Genomic DNA, 18,083 nt, shown 5'->3' with positions numbered 1-18,083 from the left:
CCATACCTCAGGCCAGCAATACCTTGAAACTTCTATAATATTAGACATCATAGAGCCGCCAGCTCTACATGGTCCGTTTCTTCGTTCAGGCGCGTCTCGGTGAAACATAAGATGTTACAGTTTTTAATGTCCCGTTGGTAGGACAATCTTAATAGTAGGTCATAAAAAAAATTATCAAACAATTGCACATTAGCAAGGAGTATGGAAGACATTGGGAGTTTGCTCGCTTGCCTCCGGATTCTCAGAAGGATTCCCGATCTGCGCCCCCGTTTCCGGCATCTTTTCTTCACACAAAAGGCGTGGATCTGGGCCTGTTCCAGTGAAAGCAGGATATCCTTCTCGTCGGACTCGTTAAAGGAAAAAGTTTCTTTCAGTCCGTGGTGAGTAATCACTTTTCTGATGTCCAGAAGTTATTTTCAGTCATAAGAGACGGTAGCAGCAACATTATGTACACAATAAGTAAAAAAATAAGTTACGCAAAAAACCTTACAAAATTACACAATTGGTTGGGAGAATGTAAAACCTCAGCCATATTCTTCAGCGTCATTTCTTTGATGTTATTATAATGGTCAAAAAATGTGCTTTTCTTTCAAAGACAAGGACATTTCTAAGTGACCCCAAACTTTTCAATGGCAGTGTACATGCCCATCTCAATTGTTAATGTCAGCATTTTAAGCCAGGCGATTTCATGTGTTTTCACGTTTCCTGATTGAAATGGAGTGCCACTGCTTTGCCAAGATGAGTTGTTTATGTTCAGATGGTCATACATTCACACACATATCCTCTGTTTCATTTAAAATAATTTCAAAACCGCACTATTGCAAAGTAATAGATGATTAGCACTGGGTTCTACTTATCTATGAGTGACTGTGGTGGATTTGTGGCAAGAACAAAGGCCACGAAGCTCAGTCTTGAATCACTTGTGTCCTCTAAAAGATAATTATTTGCATGAAGCTAGTAGATATTCCCGCCTTGTGTTAACCAGGCTGCTGTCTGCTGTAACCTGAGCCGTAGAGATAAAGCATGATTGATATTTATGGCCCATGCTGCCTTATCCTATTCTTTTTGGGGAAAAGCAGCAGTATAAAGGGTGTGTCCCAAATAGGGTGCAATTTAAGAGCCCTCGTTTGTATAGTGTTTTCCTACCCCCTTCAGGGAGCAGCTGCTCTGAGGGAGATAGAACACCTTACTGTGATTCCGGATAGCCCTCCATACTAAGAAAGTGTAACACAACCCCCTGAGTCACCTCCTCTCTGTGGTCCCACATGGTTTACAGCTGGAATGCCACACAATTCGATAAAGACAGAGCTCCAATCACGCTCCAAATCAGTTAATTGCAGTAATTTCCTCCTTTTGACAGTCAGGATCAACCCCTAAATCCCCAGCTGCCAAATAAGGTTGCTAATTTGCGATGCTGTTGAATAGTTAGCTGTTTTCGTCTGGGACACACAGGCCTCTGTTTCAGCATAGGTAGTTAAGGAGGAGAAGGGGCGGCAGGTAGCCTAGTGGTTAGAGCGTTGGGCCAGTAACCGAAAGGTTACAAGATCTAATCCCCGACGGGACAAGGTAAAAATCTGTCGTTCTGCCCCCGAACAAGGCAGTTAACCCACTGTTCCTAGGCCATCATTGTAAATAAGAATTTGTTCTTAACGGACTTGCCTAGTTAAATAAAGGTAAAACATATATATTTTTAAATACACCTATTGTTATTAGGGTTGGGCGAAATCCCGATTTTCACACCATTCTGTCCCATACCGGGGTATACAGTATTACCGTATATGTGCGCACAAGGGCTGCACAAAAAAACATAGGCAACAGGGATCTTGATCCAGGAGGGGATTGAATGTCTCTGCTGTAACCAAGAAGCTTGATCTTGACATCTTGCCGCTTCGCTAACAAGTTAGCAAGCCAAATGCATATCTGGAGCCCTGAGCTGGATTATAATTCATGACACATCTTAGATTTCTTATGGCTATACTTAACTTATAAGAAATGGCGTAGCACGCACCCCCACAACATTATAATATATATATTTTTTAAATGGTATTGAAAATCATACCGTCTGTATTTTGAAATAACCCTGTATACGGTATAAATGGTATATCGCCAAAGCCTAATTGTTATATCCCAATTTTGATGTGGTGAGGTTTTTTTCAATAGTGACAGACATAGTGTACAGTTCAGTAGGTAAGTTTCAGTATCACACCCCTCTCTTTCTGTGTCTGGTTTGTCTTTTACCTCAGTTCTGTCCCCCTTTTCCTTTCCCTCCCCACCTGTTGGCCAGGGTTTCTGGATAAAGGATGTCAGGCATTTGTCATTGAAGGAGCTGCCTGTATTTACAGGTTGCCATGGTGACCCGGCTAGTGCTTACAAACCGGTATAGGTTGTTCTATGTGTCTGTGTAGGGCTTGAGGTAAAGACTTGTTGCCGGACACAAAACATCCTCTGTTGTGCTATGCAGCAGAGGCTCTGGTTGTGGACGCAACTGGCAAACACTGGGGGAATTAAGTGAGGGAAATTGATGACGCTATTACCCAAAGTTGCAGTCTAAAATGTAGTTTTATGTCCCATGTTATAATTGTTACGCTATTCAGAGTGGTGATTCATCCTTGAGATAAAGGACGTTGTTTTATTGACATCTTTGAACAAGTGGTAAATGCCAAGTTTCCCCACTCAGAAAGAAAAGAACGCTGCGTGAGCACTGTGGTAATTAGGCAGAATATTCACATCACCACCGTATATAAGATTGCCAAACAGCTGCTACTTCCCTGTTTTTGAATCACAACAGTAAGCAAATTCAATAGGCTTATAGTCTACTTCTGCTAAGATCAAAACCGAAAGGACTTTATTTTCTTTGAGGAACCACATTTACCCTTGAGCTTTTCTCTTGGGAAAAAAATAAGTGAATTCTCTAGTTTTGAGCCTCGAAGTTGAAGATCCTATATACATATATTTGTAATGATGTGTGTGTGTGTGTGTGTGTGTGTGTGTGTGTGTGTGTGTGTGTGTGTGTGTGTGTGTGTGTGTGTGTGTGTGTGTGTGTGTGTGTGTGTGTGTGTGTGTGTGTTTTAGGAGGAGGACCTAGTCTATATTGGCAGTGATTAGCAACCAAAGCATGCCCCTGAAACCCCATCCAGGACAGGTGGCAGAACCTCACCCTGGCTCCCAGACATTCCAGACAGGCTTCTGGAGGGTTGGCTTTTTCCCTGGCCATGTGGAACGGGCCTGGTCAGGGCCTGCTGCTGGACATCTCTGCCTGGCTAATGCCTGACCAGAGTATTCATAGATGCCAGAAGTGCCAGTTGCCTTAGTTCCAGTCACATATTCCGTTCTCTTTCTGTCTTTCACACCTGTATAGTAGACACACGGGCACTTCGTTTCTCTCACTGTAGCTGCTATTTGTGTGCTTTGCTTTGACCCCTGCCAGGTCACAAACTGGCAACGTTCTTTAGCTTCCAGCTGGCAAGACTTCACCGCTAATTGTTTTTAGACCCATATGCCACAAAAACAAGCATACGACCGTGTGGGGGCTCAACTCCAGGACACCCACACAGTGACAGCCTCATTACTCAATAACCTAAAGGATTCCCTCCCTGTGAGCTGTGGCGCTGTTCTGATTCATTATCCCCATGTCTTTTCTCCTGACTCTCACAGCCCAAGCAACAATCTCAGCTTTGTGCGGTAGCGGAGTGCTGCATCATGCCAAATGTGATTCACACAGACTGAGGCATGCTCACCATGGCTCATGTTATTTGGCACTGAGCGCCTCAAGCTTTGGGGCCCCCTACTGTGGCTGGTGTGTCCACCCCCCCCCCCCCCCCACACACACACACACACACACAATCAGGGGCTTTGACCTTTAATGCTTTTCAGTGCTCTAACAACTGTAGCTGTCAAAGTGTCCGAGACAGATATAGGACCTTAAGCCCTCTGTCTGTTTGTTTCCCGGGGGAATGTTAAGTGAGGGGGACATAGTGTTTTCTGTCCTGTCATTGAATAAACTGCTTTGTTGCACCCGACAAAAGTGCAAGGTTCGAATCACCTCATAAAACCCCAAATGCTTTAAAGCCTTCTGGCCTTGTTCCTGCACACAGATTAGACTAGTCCTGGACTAAAAAGCATGCTGTGGAGATTCTTCATTGAATTAGCTTTTTAGTCCAGAACTAGGTTTAGTACCTAATCTGTATTTGTCTGCGAAACCGGTCCTTTTCATTTAATTGAAATCTGTCTTTGCTAGCCTACAGTTTGACTGGTGTTGTTCACATTGACATTGCTTAAATTCATGCATATTTCTTGGGTATTCTACAGTTATATGAGTGCAAATGAAAGCTCATCAAATTAGACCTGTTTGAGTTGTCTTTGAAGGATCTGCCCTGCCTCTGTTCAAAGACCTCAGTCCTGAGAAGCAAATGTTCTTAAACCAACCAGACAAACAAGCTTCTGCAGCTGAGCATGGAGGAGTTATGTAAGGGGAATAGCCAGAGGCATACCCTCCCTGAGACCAGGTGAACTTGTAAAAGCAGCCTTCTGACAAGACTAAATGGTCTCATCTTCCTTTGTTTTTTTTCTGCACAGATTTGAAGTCATCTGTTCAGTTGGAGGTATACACATCGTTCCTGTTCCTCTTCAATAGATACTGTTGGTAATTAGTTGGTGATAAGCGTATGGGTTTCTGTGGGCGTGGTAGTTGGGATTTCTCAGAAACACAGACAAACTCCAATTCGATTTTTACACCTACTTCGGATAGTCCATTTTGTGGCCTTGAATTCCCCTGAGAAATGTGGCAATTTCACATGGTAGCTAGCTACGTTTCAACAGTAGCAGGTGTGAGAAGGTTCCGTTCTCTTGGGTGTTTAGGCAGTGAAGCTTTGTGGTATATTATTTCACATGCATCCAGAAATATATCTGTTAACTCTGCACCTACATCTCTGTGTAGTCTACATTCCACAGTACAGTGCTATCATAGGATGGGAAAAAGTTATATTCTTCTCAGCATTGAAGATTATTGATAGACATTCCACTGATGACACTCAAGCTTAGTTGATTCTCTTTTTCAAAAGAACTTTAAGTCCCTGTATTTCAGTGTCGGAAATGATGAGTAATAAATTGCACCGGATTATTTTGTTCCCGTCGTCTGTAATCTTTGTATGGGAAATTGGAGGGATTCAGAAGGAGCTGAGCTGTTCACTCACTCCACCCCAGTCAATTAGCCTACTGGCACACAGTTTCTTACTGGAGCTCAGCTACCCATATGTTGTACATAAACAATGAATGCATTGATTGTGAAACAGCATAGGGTGCCATTTGGGACCCCGATCATTGACTGACTTGCTTTCGGCATAGTAAATAAACCTCGGTGAATAGTGCCTCCATTGGACCCAACCTTGGTAGTCCATGGAGATGAATAAAGCCTGAAGGGCCCCTAATAGCACTTTCCACTAATGCTCAGTGACATGTGGGCATGACCTATGCGATCTGCTTTCTTCCTAACTACTCTGTACCAATGCACCACCCAGACATCCATTTTTAATCACCTATGCGATCGATCTGCTTTCTTCCTAACTACTGTGTACCAATGCACCCCCCCCCCCTCCCCTGCAATGGCACCCTATTCCCTATATAGTTCACCATGCCATGGGCCCTAGTTAAAAGTAGTGTGCCATTTGGGATGGAAGCATCTCACCAGTAGGAAAAGGTCCCATCCTGCACCAGACATCCTGGAGGAGCAGTGAGGCAGTTTAATGGACACAAGGCACTGCACTGTGTAATGTCACATACTTATTTATAATTATTCTACTAGATTGGGTAAGGTATCCAGCTTGGTTTCAAGTGTGATGATTATTTATTGGGCAAGGGAATTAAATGATTATTTGCCACAAACGTCACTGGTGTTTTTTTTGTTTTTTTTTAAGCAATATTTTTTACGTGATTAGTTACAGTAGGCTATGTTTTATGACAAGGTAAGCGATTCACCTTCCCCAGTTTTGCATGCCAGTGGATAATGTAGGCGTAGTTGTTTTTAATCATATTTTCTCCCCCTTTTATTCTAATTTAATATTTACAAACTATATCTGATGTAATTGAAGATTTCTTTCAATAACATGCAGTAGAGTGAAAATCCATTGTTTGGTGCTTAGCAGAGGACAACTCTGCCCTCTACAGACGAGCTGTGTTGACTTCACCTTATTTTCTCTGGGCTCAACAGAGTTGATGTTAATTCATTTTCCTACCTAAAGCTGATTCCTCTGTGTCAGTGGGATCAACAATACAGCTGTGTCTCGTGAGGATCTATTTTTGGTTAGGCAGCTGACTTTTAAGCAGTTCACTTCCCTATGGCTTCCTGTCATTGCATGCAAAAGGTGGTGTATAAAGTTTCAAGAGTTAAGAGAAATGTTCAATATAACCTGTTCCTTGTTTTAACACATTTTCCTAATTTACCGTGAGATCTTCTGTCCTTCTGAAGTGTCTCTCTTGTCCCCTCTGTGCAGATGTGAAGGGACCACCCACACACCGCTTTTCCTGCGGCCAGTCGCCCTACTCCGAGACCAGTATGTGGGAGAGGAAGTACTGCATCCTGACTGATAGCCAGCTCATCCTGCTCAACAAGGAGGAAGAGGTGAGTGAAGTTCCTCCTAATACTACCCCTACGCACGCACGCACACACTTTGAGGGACAAAGGAAGGTGTGCATTGTAGGGTGCTCCACCTTGCATCTCTAAAAATGTATCCCGGCTTCTGTGTGTGCAGAAAAAAAATATAAATTAAAGATTAGACCTAAATGTCCTATATTTCCCAGGCTGATAATATTCCTTAGCTACTGTGAAAACTATTACGGTTTCAGCATACATACTATAGAAAAACATTATTTGCTGATGATGCCCTATTAATAGGGTCAGTGCTATTCGGAATCATTGGGATGCCCCTACCCATAACCCTAACCCTTACCTTAGCTATTTTACATTTCAACTTCAATGGGGTAGGGATGTCCCAAGGATCCCGGATAACACGGACCCTACTAACAGTGCCTCCTGTCTCCCTCTCTGTGTGATTCTCAGATGCCAGGTGAGGTGGTCGATGGTCCTACACAGTCATCGAAGGGCAGGAGCCTGCGTCGGACAGTCAGTGTCCCTTCAGAGGGACAGTTCCCAGAGTTCCAGGCAGAGGGCGCCTCCATGCTAGGTAAGACACACCACAGACTAGAAAGGAGAGGAGCCTCTTCAGTTACCAATCTGTTACACAATGCACTGACTAATGGGACAGGGAAACTTTGGATGTCTCCCACATGGCAGCTTATTCTCCATTTACTGCACTACTGGGCACTGGTCAAAAGTAGTTCACTAAATAGTTAGTGCCATTCGGGCTCCCGAGTGGCGCAGCGGTCTAAGGCACTGCATCTCAGTGCAAAAGATAGTCTCTGGTTCGAATCCAAACTATATCGCATCTGGCTGTGATTGGGAGTCCCATAGGGCGGCGCACAATTGGCCCAGCGTCATCCGGGTTTGGCCGGGTAGGCCATCATTGTAAATAAGAATTTGTTCTTAACTGACTTGCCTGGTTAATAAATAAAAAATTGTGATGCAGTTATTTTTCTAAGGGATTCATTTTCTGTTAGCATTAATGAGAGGATATGCTGCACACAGTAAGTTCATTATAAACTCGGCAAAAAAAGAAACGTCCCTTTTTCAGGACCCTGTCTTTCAAAGATAATTCGTAAAAATCGAAATAACTTCACAGATCTTCATAAACACTGTTTCCCATGCTTGTTCAATGAACCATAAACAATGAATGAACATGCATCTGTGGAACCATCGTTAAGACACTAACAGCTTACAGACGGTAGGCAATGAAGGTCACAGTTATGAAAACTTAGGACCCTAAAGAGGCTTTTCTACTGACTCTGAAATACACCAAAAGAAGGATGCCCACGGTCCCTGCTCATCTGCGTGAACGTGCCTTAGGCATGCTGTAAGGAGGCATGAGGACTGCAAATGTGGCCAGGGCAATAAATTGCAATGTCCCTACTGTGAGACGCCTAAGACAGTGCTACAGGGAGACAGGACGGACAGCTGATCGTTCTCGCAGTGGCAGACCACATGTAACAACACCTGCACAGGATCGGTACATCCGAATATCACACGGTAAGGTACAGGATGGCAACAACAACTACCCGAGTTACACCAGGAATGCACAATCCCTCCATCAGTGCTCAGACTGTCCGCAATAGGCTGAGAGATGCTGGACTGAGGGCTTGCAGGCCTGGAACCCTGACCTGTTCAACGGACGTGCTTGTTGCACCCTCGACAACTACTATGATTATTATTATTTGACCATGCTGGTCATTTATGAACATTTTAACATCTTGACCATGTTCTGTTATAATATCCACCCGGCACAGCCAGAAGAGGACTGGCCAACCCTCATAGCCTGGTTCCTCTCTAGGTTTCTTCCTATGTTTTTGGCCTTTCTAGGGAGTTTTTCCTAGGGAGTTTTTCCTAGCCACCGTGCTTCTTTCACATGCATTGCTTGCTGTTTGGGGTTTTAGGCTGGGTTTCTGTACAGCACTTTGAGATATCAGCTGATGTACGCAGGGCTATATAAATAAATTTGATTTGAAATTTGATTTGTAAGGCAGGTCCTCACCAGACATCACCGTTGCCTATGGGCACAAACCCACCGTCGCTGGACCAGACAGGACTGACAAAAAGTGCTCTTCACTGACGAGTTGCGGTTTTGTCTCACCAGGGGTGATGGTCAGATTCGCGTTCATCGTCGAAGGAATGAGCGTTACAACGAGGCCTGTACTCTGGAGCGGGATCGATTTGGAGGTGGAGGGTCCGTCATGGTCTGGGGGCGGTGTGTCACAGCATCATCGGACTGAGCTTGTTGTCACTGCAGGCAATCTCAACGCTGTGCTTTACAGGGAAGACATCCTCCTCCCTCATGTGGTACCCTTCCTGCAGGCTCATCCTGACATGACCCTCCAGCATGACAATGCCACCAGACATACTACTCGTTCTGTGCGTGATATCCTGCAAGACAGGAATGTCAGTGTTCTGCCATGTCCAGCGAAGAGCCCGGATCTCAATCCCAGTGAACACGTCTGGGACCTGTTGGATCAGAGAGTGAGGGCTAGGGCCATTCCCCCCAGAAATGTCCGGGAACTTGCAGGTGCCTTGGTGGACGAATAGGGTAATATCTTACAGCAAGAACTGGCAAATCTGGTGCAGTCCATGAGGAGGAGATGCACTGCAGTACTTAATGCAGCTGTTGGCCACACCAGATACTGACTGTTACTTTTGATTTTGACCCCCCCTTTGTTCAGGGACACATTGTTCCATTTCTGTTAGTCACATGTCTGTGGAACTTGTTCAGTTTACATCTGTTGTTGAATCTTATGTTCATACAAAAATAAACGCAGTTGACAGTGAGAGGACGTTTCTTTTTTTGCTGAGTTTAGATGGAAGCCTTCTACCTTGATATAAATAAATGTTCTTTTTTTAATTTTACCTTTATTTAACTAGGCAAGTCAATTAAGAACAAATTCTTATTTTCAATGACTGCCTAGGAACAGTGGGTTAACTGCCTTGTTCAGGGGCAGAACGACAGCTTTTTACCTTGTCGGCTCGGGGATTCGATCTTGCAACCTTTCGGTTTACTAGTCCAACGCTCTAACCACTAGGCTACCTGCCGCCCCACTGCATACATAGATGATATGTATGCAGTGAGCAGTATTCTCTTGTGTTTGAGGACTTCTTATAGGTTTTTAAATGCATACAGACTCATCTGAACATTACTAACTGGTGCAACAAGAATTAAACTTATCTACACAATGGCTCAGGACCATAGAGAAACATTGAAATTCCTGATATGGGTGATGATTTGATCTCCGTCGAAGTATCCCTCCTTGAGTTCGTAATACACACTCTGAGACAAAGGAGTTGTCTGCAAGTATGAAGAACAATAGCACAGGCATCGGTGGGGTGGATAAAAAAAAAACTGCTAGCAGCGTCCGTTACATAACCACGGCAGAGCTTTTTAGAAAATATGACATAGCTGCAGTAGGGAGTGTTATTATCAACTGAAATAACTTCATTCTCTGATGATGAGTCTGTGGACTGCTGCTGCTCTCCAGCCTGGTCTGTGAGAAACAGCTGTAAGCTCCCAAAGGGAACAAAATGACAAGTTATTAGCATAGGGTAACCTTGCAGTAATAACAGAATGGACTGACAACTATGTTAAATGTCTTGTATCGGTTTTCCTAAGGGTTTCATTTCATTTAGGCCGGTTAGTGGAGATGTTCTACTTCTGGCGTCCGTAGGACGGGAGATGTTCTGTGGTGTAGGTGTCTTAGAGAATGTATAGACGGAGACAAAGCACCCAGTGTCTAACCTCTATCCATCCATCTCACATGGTCTGAGTAGCATGACTGACCCCAGTGCCTTGACGTGGGCTTTTCCCAGCCAGGGCATTCACTGAGGGAATCTGCGGGGGTGCAGCTGCTGGCTGGAGGGGTGCTGGGCTGGGTTGGGCTGGGGGGGTCAGTGGGAATAGGGAAGGGGTCATTGGGCTGGTTGTATTGTGACAGCAGCTGATGGGTAGAGGAATGAGGACGGACATGGGTTGCCTCCCAAATGGCACACTATCCCCTATATAGTGCACTACTTTTGACCAGAGCCCTGGTCAAAGGTATTCAGTATATAAAGGAATAGGGTGCCATTTGAGACACCGGCCCTGTAACTGTGGGAGTTAGTCATTCTCATGACCTTCTTAATGTTCTCTGTCCTGCCCTAAAATGAGAGAGAGAGGGTTATTTATATGTTAATCTATAGTCTGCTTTGACAAAAGTGCCCCCAATGCTAGGTTTCAGGCCAATGCTGGGATTCTATGGGCATTCAACAATCATTTTGATTGACATGTAAAGCAAACAAAAACAGAGAGGAGGAAACTTTGAGATTAATGGAAAGTCTTCCTTCTTAGATATTGTCCATTATTTCACTTTGTTTACAAAGTATGGTGTTGAGAGAGATAAACGTAATAGAGCTTTATATAATATAAAAGTATGTGGAGACCCTTTGAAATTAGTGGATTCGGCTATAATTTTTTTCCATTGCTGACACGTGTATAAAATCGAGCACACAGCCATGCAATCGTCATAGAAAAACATTGGCTGTAGAATGGCCTGTAATTAAGAGCTGTGACTTTCAATGTGACACCGTCATAGGATACCACCTTTCCAACAAGTCAGTTCGTCAAATTTCTGCCCTGCTACAGATGTTTCAGTGAACTTTAAGTGCTGTTATTGTGGAGTGGAAATGTATAGGAGCAACAACGGCTCAGCCGCGAAGTGGTAGGCCACACAACGGGACCGCCGAGTGTGTAAAAATCACTGTCCTCAGTTGCAGCACTCACTACCGAGTTCCAAACTGCCTCTGGAAGCAACGTCAGCACAACAAATGTTCGTCGGGAGCTTCATGAAATGGGTTTCCATGGCCGAGATCACCATGTGCAATGGCAAGCATCGGCTGGAGTGGTGTAAACCTCACTGCCATTGGACTCTGAAGCAGTGGAAACGCATTCTCTGGAGTGATGAATCACGCTTCACCATCGTGCCAGGAGAACGCTACCTGCCCGAATGCATAGTGCCAACTGTAAAGTTTGGTGGAGGAGGAATAATGGTCTGGGCGGTTTTTCATGGTTCAGGCTAGGCCCCTTAGTTTTAATGAAGGGAAATCTTAACTCTACAACATACAATGACATTCCAGACGATTCTGTGCTTCCACCTTTGTGGCAGCAGTTTGGGTAAGGACCTTTCCTGTTTCAACATGACAATGCCCCCGTAAACAAAGCAAGGTCCGTACAGAAATGGTTTGTCAAGATCGGTGTGGAAGAACTTGACTGGCCTGCACAGAGTCCTGACCTTAACCTCATTGAACACATTTAGATTGAATTGGAATGCTGACTGCAAGCCAGGTCTTTGGAATGAGATGTTCGACAAGCGGGTGTCCAAATACCTTTGGTGTAATATACGGTGCATTCGGAAAGTATTCAAACCCCTTCCTTTTTTCACATTTTGTTACGTCACAAGTCTCACAAGTCCTCACAAGTCCTCAACTGGCAGTTTCATTAAATAGTACCCGCAAAACACCAGTCTCAATGTCAACAGTGAAGAGGCGACTCCGGGAGTTGCAAAGAAAAAGCCGTATCTCAGACTGGCCAATAAAAAGAAAAGATTAAGATGGGCAAAAGAACACAGACACTGACAGAGGAACTCTGCCTAGAAGGCCAGCATCCCGGAGTCGCCTTTTCACTGTTGACGTTGACTGGTGTTTTGCGGGTACTATTTCATGAAGCTGCCAGTTGAGAACTTGAAGCGTCTGTTTCTCAAACTAGACACTAATGTACTTGTCCTCTTGCTCAGTTGTGCACCGGGGCCTCCCACTCTTTCTATTCTGGTTAGAGCCAGTTTGTGCTGTTCTGTGAAGGGAGTAGTACACAGCGCTGTACCAGATCTTTAGTTTCTTGGCAATTTGTTGCATGGATTAGCCTTCATTTCTCAGAACAAGAATAGACTGCTGAGTTTCAGAAGAAAGTGCTTTGTTTCTGGCCATTTTGAGCCTGTATTCGAACCCACAAATGCTGATGCTCCAGATACTCAACTAGTCTAAAGAAGGCCAGTTTTATTGTTGCTTTAATCACCACAACAGTTTTCACCTGTGCTAACATAATTGCAAAATGGTTTTCTAATGATCAATTAGCCTATTAAAATGCTAAACTTGAATTAGCTAACACAACGTGCCATTGGAATACAGGAGTGATGGTTGCTGATAATGGGCCTATGTAGATATTCCATAAGAAATCTGCCGTTTCCAGCTACAGTTGTCATTTACAACATTAACTATGTCTCCACTGCGTTTCTGATCAATTTGATGTTATTTTAATAGACAAAAAAATTGCTATTCTTTCAAAAACAAGGACATTTCGAAGTGACCCCAAACGTTTGAACGGTTGTGTATGTACTGAACAAAAATATAAATTGAACAATTTCTACTGTTTTACTGAGTTACAGTTCATATAAAGAAATCATTCAATTGATATAAATTCATTAGGCCCTAATCTGTGGATTTCATATAACTGATATGAATCTGTTGGTCACAAAAAAAGTAGGCGCCTGGCTTTGAAAACCAGTTTTCACCACGACAAATCTCCTTCAGGCTGTTGATTGTGACCTGTGGAATGTTTTCCCACTCTTCTTCAATGGCTGTTTGAAGTTGCTGGATATTTGCAGGTACTGGAACACGCTGTCGTACACCTCGATCCAGAGTATCCCAAACATCCTCAATGGCTGACATGTCTGGTGAATATGCAGGCCATGGACGAACTGGGACATTTTCATCTTCCAAGAATTGTGTACAGATCCTTGCGACATGGGGCTGTGCATTATCATGCTGAAACATGAGGTGATGGTGGCAGATCAATGGCATAACAATGGGCCTCTTGTCACTGTATCTCTGTGCATTCAAATTGCCATGATAAAATGTAATTTGTTGTCTCCTCCAGGTGGGGGAGACAACAGGAGTGACAACAGAAAAGGAAAAAGAGAGCATTTCTCCGTACATCCACAATAAATGAGCTAGTTTTCATGAAACAGCTGCCTGTATTAGCTTCCGAGTTAGTGCTGTGTCCTTAGCTAGCTATCTAGCTTCAGTATGTTGTGCTAGCTAACTATATGGTAACATTAGCTAGCTAAACATTTAGCTATGGGCTGGCACTGGCAGTATGGGATTATGTAAAGTGAATAAAAATAAAACATCCTCGTCATCTTGCTCGGTAGTTATCTAGCTATGGCCATCTGGCTAGTATCACCAAGGACTTTCTACAAAATAGCAACATTAGCACAGCTAGCTAGCTAATCTTGGAATAAACAGCACACACAGACATGTATTGCCAAGCAACGCTACTGGCACCTTCTGGTTTGGAGTATTTTAACAAGGCTGAGTGGCTGACGACTTCAAGGTCTTTGCTGTGTGAACACAAAATAGATTGACTGCCGACACTGTTCAGGGGTGCCTAAGTACTGTCGGTAGGCAAGCATTTGACAATCTTACCGGTATGTCAAAGCGTTTAAGGCTATGATATGTGTGTGTGAGTTTACAGAATAGGACTGCTTTTCATGCTGGAATGGAGGCATTTTGACGTGACATTTCGGCAGAGTAATACATTTGTTGACAAGTGTATATCCATTCAATCTACAAAGATCTTGTGATGTGATCCCATCAACTCTCCTGACTGAAAACGTTCAAATCTGTGCAATCTACCATAAGTAATCTTCTGATCATATGCCGCACACCCCCTTTTTACTGGGGCGACGGAGGGGGCAGAGGGTTTGCTCTGGCAGGGAAGTTCCACACGTCTTGAGAACGGTATGTGGGCTCTCAGATGGAAGGGCTGCTATTGTTGTGCTAATTTCAAAAGACTTATAGAGAAGAGAAAGGCTGTGTGGGTTGACTGGCTTGGGCTCAGGCTTTTCTGCATTCCTGCATGTCTTGAAGGGAGTCGAAGTAACAGCCAAGGACGAGATAGTAGCCTAAGCGAGCACCAGGATCTTGTGAAATTGCCTGCTATATTTTCTGCAGAATGTGATTTCTGGATTGTAAAACTATGGAATTCATATGGGGTAGGTTCAAGTTGTTTTAATATGTTTTACTTAGAGTACAAAAAGAGCAATCGTGTAAGAACTCTCGCACCACTACTCAGGAGGACCCTGTCGAACTTTTCCATGCGTAACCAGTTACTTTTGGCCACTCAACAACACCTACATTCATTTTGTTTTGGATGCTCAATCAATTTGTCTAGTGTTCGGTCAGAAACGCTTAGGCTACGCCCCTGTTGGTATCTATACTTTGTAAGATACAATGTAACATCATGTGGCTACAATGTAGAAACATTGTTGTAACTTTGTAGCATGTTGACAAACACGTGATATTCTCATCATGTAATCTGTCAAATGATTCAATTGATCTATTATCCTACACCTAGGTTATTGTTGGTTATCTGGCAACCTTAAAGGCCCAAATGCAGCCATGTTTATGTCAATATCAAATCATTTCTGCATAACAATTAAAGGAAAACTCCACCCAAAAACCATCTTTTGGTGTTTGTTTCATTCGTCCATTGTTGATTTAGTCCCAAAATGTTTTGCATGTCCGCAATCAAGTTTTCTAGATATGTCACTTTCAAAATGCCTAAATCCGATCCGTATGATGCTGCATTTTGCAGCGTTTGTTGTTGACAATCTCATTATTTCACTTATTTATTTAATTATTTATTTCTAATCATTATGAATTATATTTGTCAAATAGCAGCCTGTAGAATCTGTCAACTCGGTTACAACTCTGTTACTTACATTCTCACCATGGGGGAAAACAATTCTCTGTAATGACATTTCTGTAAATTACTCTGCTCACAGCCGATGTTTACTGTATTTTGTTTCCACAGTTGGGCATTTCCACAAGGACGTATTTTCACATTCATAAATAAAATAAAATGTCAATACAGAGAAGTGTCAGTAGGTGCCACAAAGCATTCGTGTGAAAATAGACAGGGCATGGAAACTATTATTATTTATCTCTCACCCAAAACATTCTTCAGTAGACAGTGCTGTTATTATTTCAGGTTTTTCAGCATCATCCAAACAATATCATGAATGAACACAGTCTATCCATAAGTTGTTGCAATGGCATTTTATCAAATGTGTCAATTCCTTCCTCGCTTGACTGGCTGTCGGTCTTGCCACGGCAGCCTTTATCTAGCACAGTATGTCAAGGTCACTACTCAGGGCTGTCTACAGGAGCTGACTGAGGCAGGCCGTCGTCAGACTGTCTGGTGGGGAACCGTCCTGCCTGCAGACATGGTCCCATTCCAAATGGCACCCTATTCCCAATATAGTGTACTACGTTTGACCAGGGCCCATCCAAATGAATGCATGATATAGGTAATAGGGTGCCATTTGAAACACCTTGCCCCTTGCTGCATCCGTTCCTGAAAATCCAGTTAAACAATTGATTCGGTGCAGGCCTTCTTGAAATCAATATCTTGTTAAAAGATAAGTGCAGGGTTAAAATGCATAGCCTGCCACGCGGGGAAATTAGGCCCCCGCTGTAATTAGAAGTGATGCTTATTGGGAGATTTCTATCAGAACACCGTTTATACCAGGTAGCCGCTAGCCTAAACATCTGGACCTGTGTTCATAAAGCTTCTCAGAGTAGGAGTGTGGAGTTGGGATCACCCCCCGTCCTTTCATTAGTCTATAACCTAAAAGGCAAAAGTGATCCTAGATTGGTAGGCTAGTTGTATGCTGTTTTTATGTCAGCGTGCTCCGTTATCTCCAAACGTGATGCGGTAAGAAATCACAATGTAGCGTAGGCCTTCATGCTATCGAACATATGGTTTCAATAGATCAAAATAGATTTGATGCAAATAAAGGATAAAGATTAAAATGTCTTGAAAACAACATCATTCTTGTTTGCTACTCCTTTTGTCACTCACCACTTCATTGTGCTTGCGATATCTGAAGTATGGATGGTGATCATCAATAATTCATCTTTCTCAAGCACTTTGGGCTATTATTGAACTTAGCCCAGCCCCAAGTTTTTACTTACCTCGCAACGCCCACACCATTAATGCTACTGCATGATAAGGACTATGGAAATTATATTCCCTGAGGAAAATTCTGCAGTTTAAGTAACTTTCAGTGTTGGGTAAACTTGGGTCACATGCTGCACAATGCACATAGTCAACAATTTAGGATTTCACTAGCTGAATTATGCAGCTGAATATGTACTAAAGCTCTGAGGTAGAGGACAAGGCACTGCTGCACTGTTCAAACACTGTCACCGGGGATTGCTGATCCACAAATCTGTGTTGTGCTCGTTGTTGTTTTTCATAGTTGAGTCTCCCAACCACTGCAGATTTCTTACCACTGAGTTATTGGACTAATAAGAGATTTGTTCAGATGACAGCTTTTTAGCAAGGGTCTGGAGTTGTATCTGTGTGGAATGCTGAATAGTAACTTTATAGATGGACATGAACTCACTCTTCTTTTTGCTGTGCATAAGAAGTCTGGCGCTTGCAGTTAAATAGTGGACATTTGAAATGTTCTGATTCTATTTTCAGACAGTGGTGATTCACTGTAGCTTGTGGCAAACATTAAACTACAGAACACATGGAGTCACTTGCAAATGTTAACTGTAAATGGTCAACAAACTGAAAGGGTGGCCTCTTATAAGTGTCTTTTGTATCTGGATAGATTCAAAGCTGAGTTTCAAACAGCACATGAACATTTTTTCCCTAAAAGCTGAAATTTTAAGGTGGGTTTTTATTTCAGGAATAAAACATGCTTCTCTATGTCAGTCAGGAAAGACCTTGTCCAAGGGACAGTTATAATTTTTAATCTGTGCTCTATTATGGTGATATTGTTTACATGCACACCTCCTATAATGCTTCTTTGTCTTGGAACGAGCAGCAAAATACTTTAAAACTAGAGGAGAGCATATCACTTTTTAAATTTAAAGCTCTCATAGAGGATCATCTTGTTGACCGTTGTGATTGTTTTTAGTGTATTGTGCTGTTGTGTTGTGTACACGCTAACCTCTTCCTCTGACCTCTTGTCAGGTCCCCCTCGAAAAATATGTTTCTAACCTCAAGGGTCTTCCCCTGCTTAAATCTACTTGAGGGTTAATCGATTTTTGGTTTGGGAACAAAATGAACACCCTAACACCTTATCTACAGTATAATTCTCCTAAATAGCATCTTGCAAGCTTCCGATACCCATCCCCCCCCTATGGGTTTCCAATCGCGCGCTCTGTCCCTCTCTCTCTCTGTCCCTCTCTAGGTCTCTCTCTCTTCCTCTCTCTCGCTCTCTTTTCTCTTCCTCTCTCTCATACAGGATGAGAAAGCCCCCAGAGTTGTGTCCTACATCAGTCGAGTAAGGCAGCAAGTTATTTTGTAATTAGCCTTAAAGCGTGGCTCTAAATTTGTCCTGTGGTTCCAGCAGTGTGTGTGAGGTGGGCTGCATTTCAACTGCAG

General features: G+C 43.2%; 1 protein-coding gene across 7 annotated transcripts in view; it reads left to right on the top strand.

Moving 5' to 3' along the window:
• The window catches only part of LOC106599426 (ras GTPase-activating protein nGAP), a 111,368-nt gene that overhangs the window by 55,417 nt on the left and 37,868 nt on the right, over positions 1 to 18,083 (top strand). For 6 of the 7 annotated variants that reach the window (XM_014190657.2, XM_014190659.2, XM_014190658.2 and 3 more), the window contains exons 2-3: positions 6,489 to 6,616; positions 7,055 to 7,178. In XM_014190657.2, the coding sequence (XP_014046132.1) occupies positions 6,489 to 6,616; positions 7,055 to 7,178 (252 nt within the window). Of the gene's footprint in view, positions 1 to 6,488; positions 6,617 to 7,054; positions 7,179 to 14,489; positions 14,674 to 18,083 lie in introns of those variants that run through there. The other variant, XM_014190661.2, reaches the window with a different exon arrangement.

This window comes from Salmo salar, chromosome ssa03, assembly GCF_905237065.1.
Source record: "Salmo salar chromosome ssa03, Ssal_v3.1, whole genome shotgun sequence".
NCBI lineage: Eukaryota > Metazoa > Chordata > Actinopteri > Salmoniformes > Salmonidae > Salmo > Salmo salar.
The sequence above is the reverse complement of the archived record's forward strand: the minus strand, read 5'-3'. Positions and strand labels throughout refer to the sequence as shown.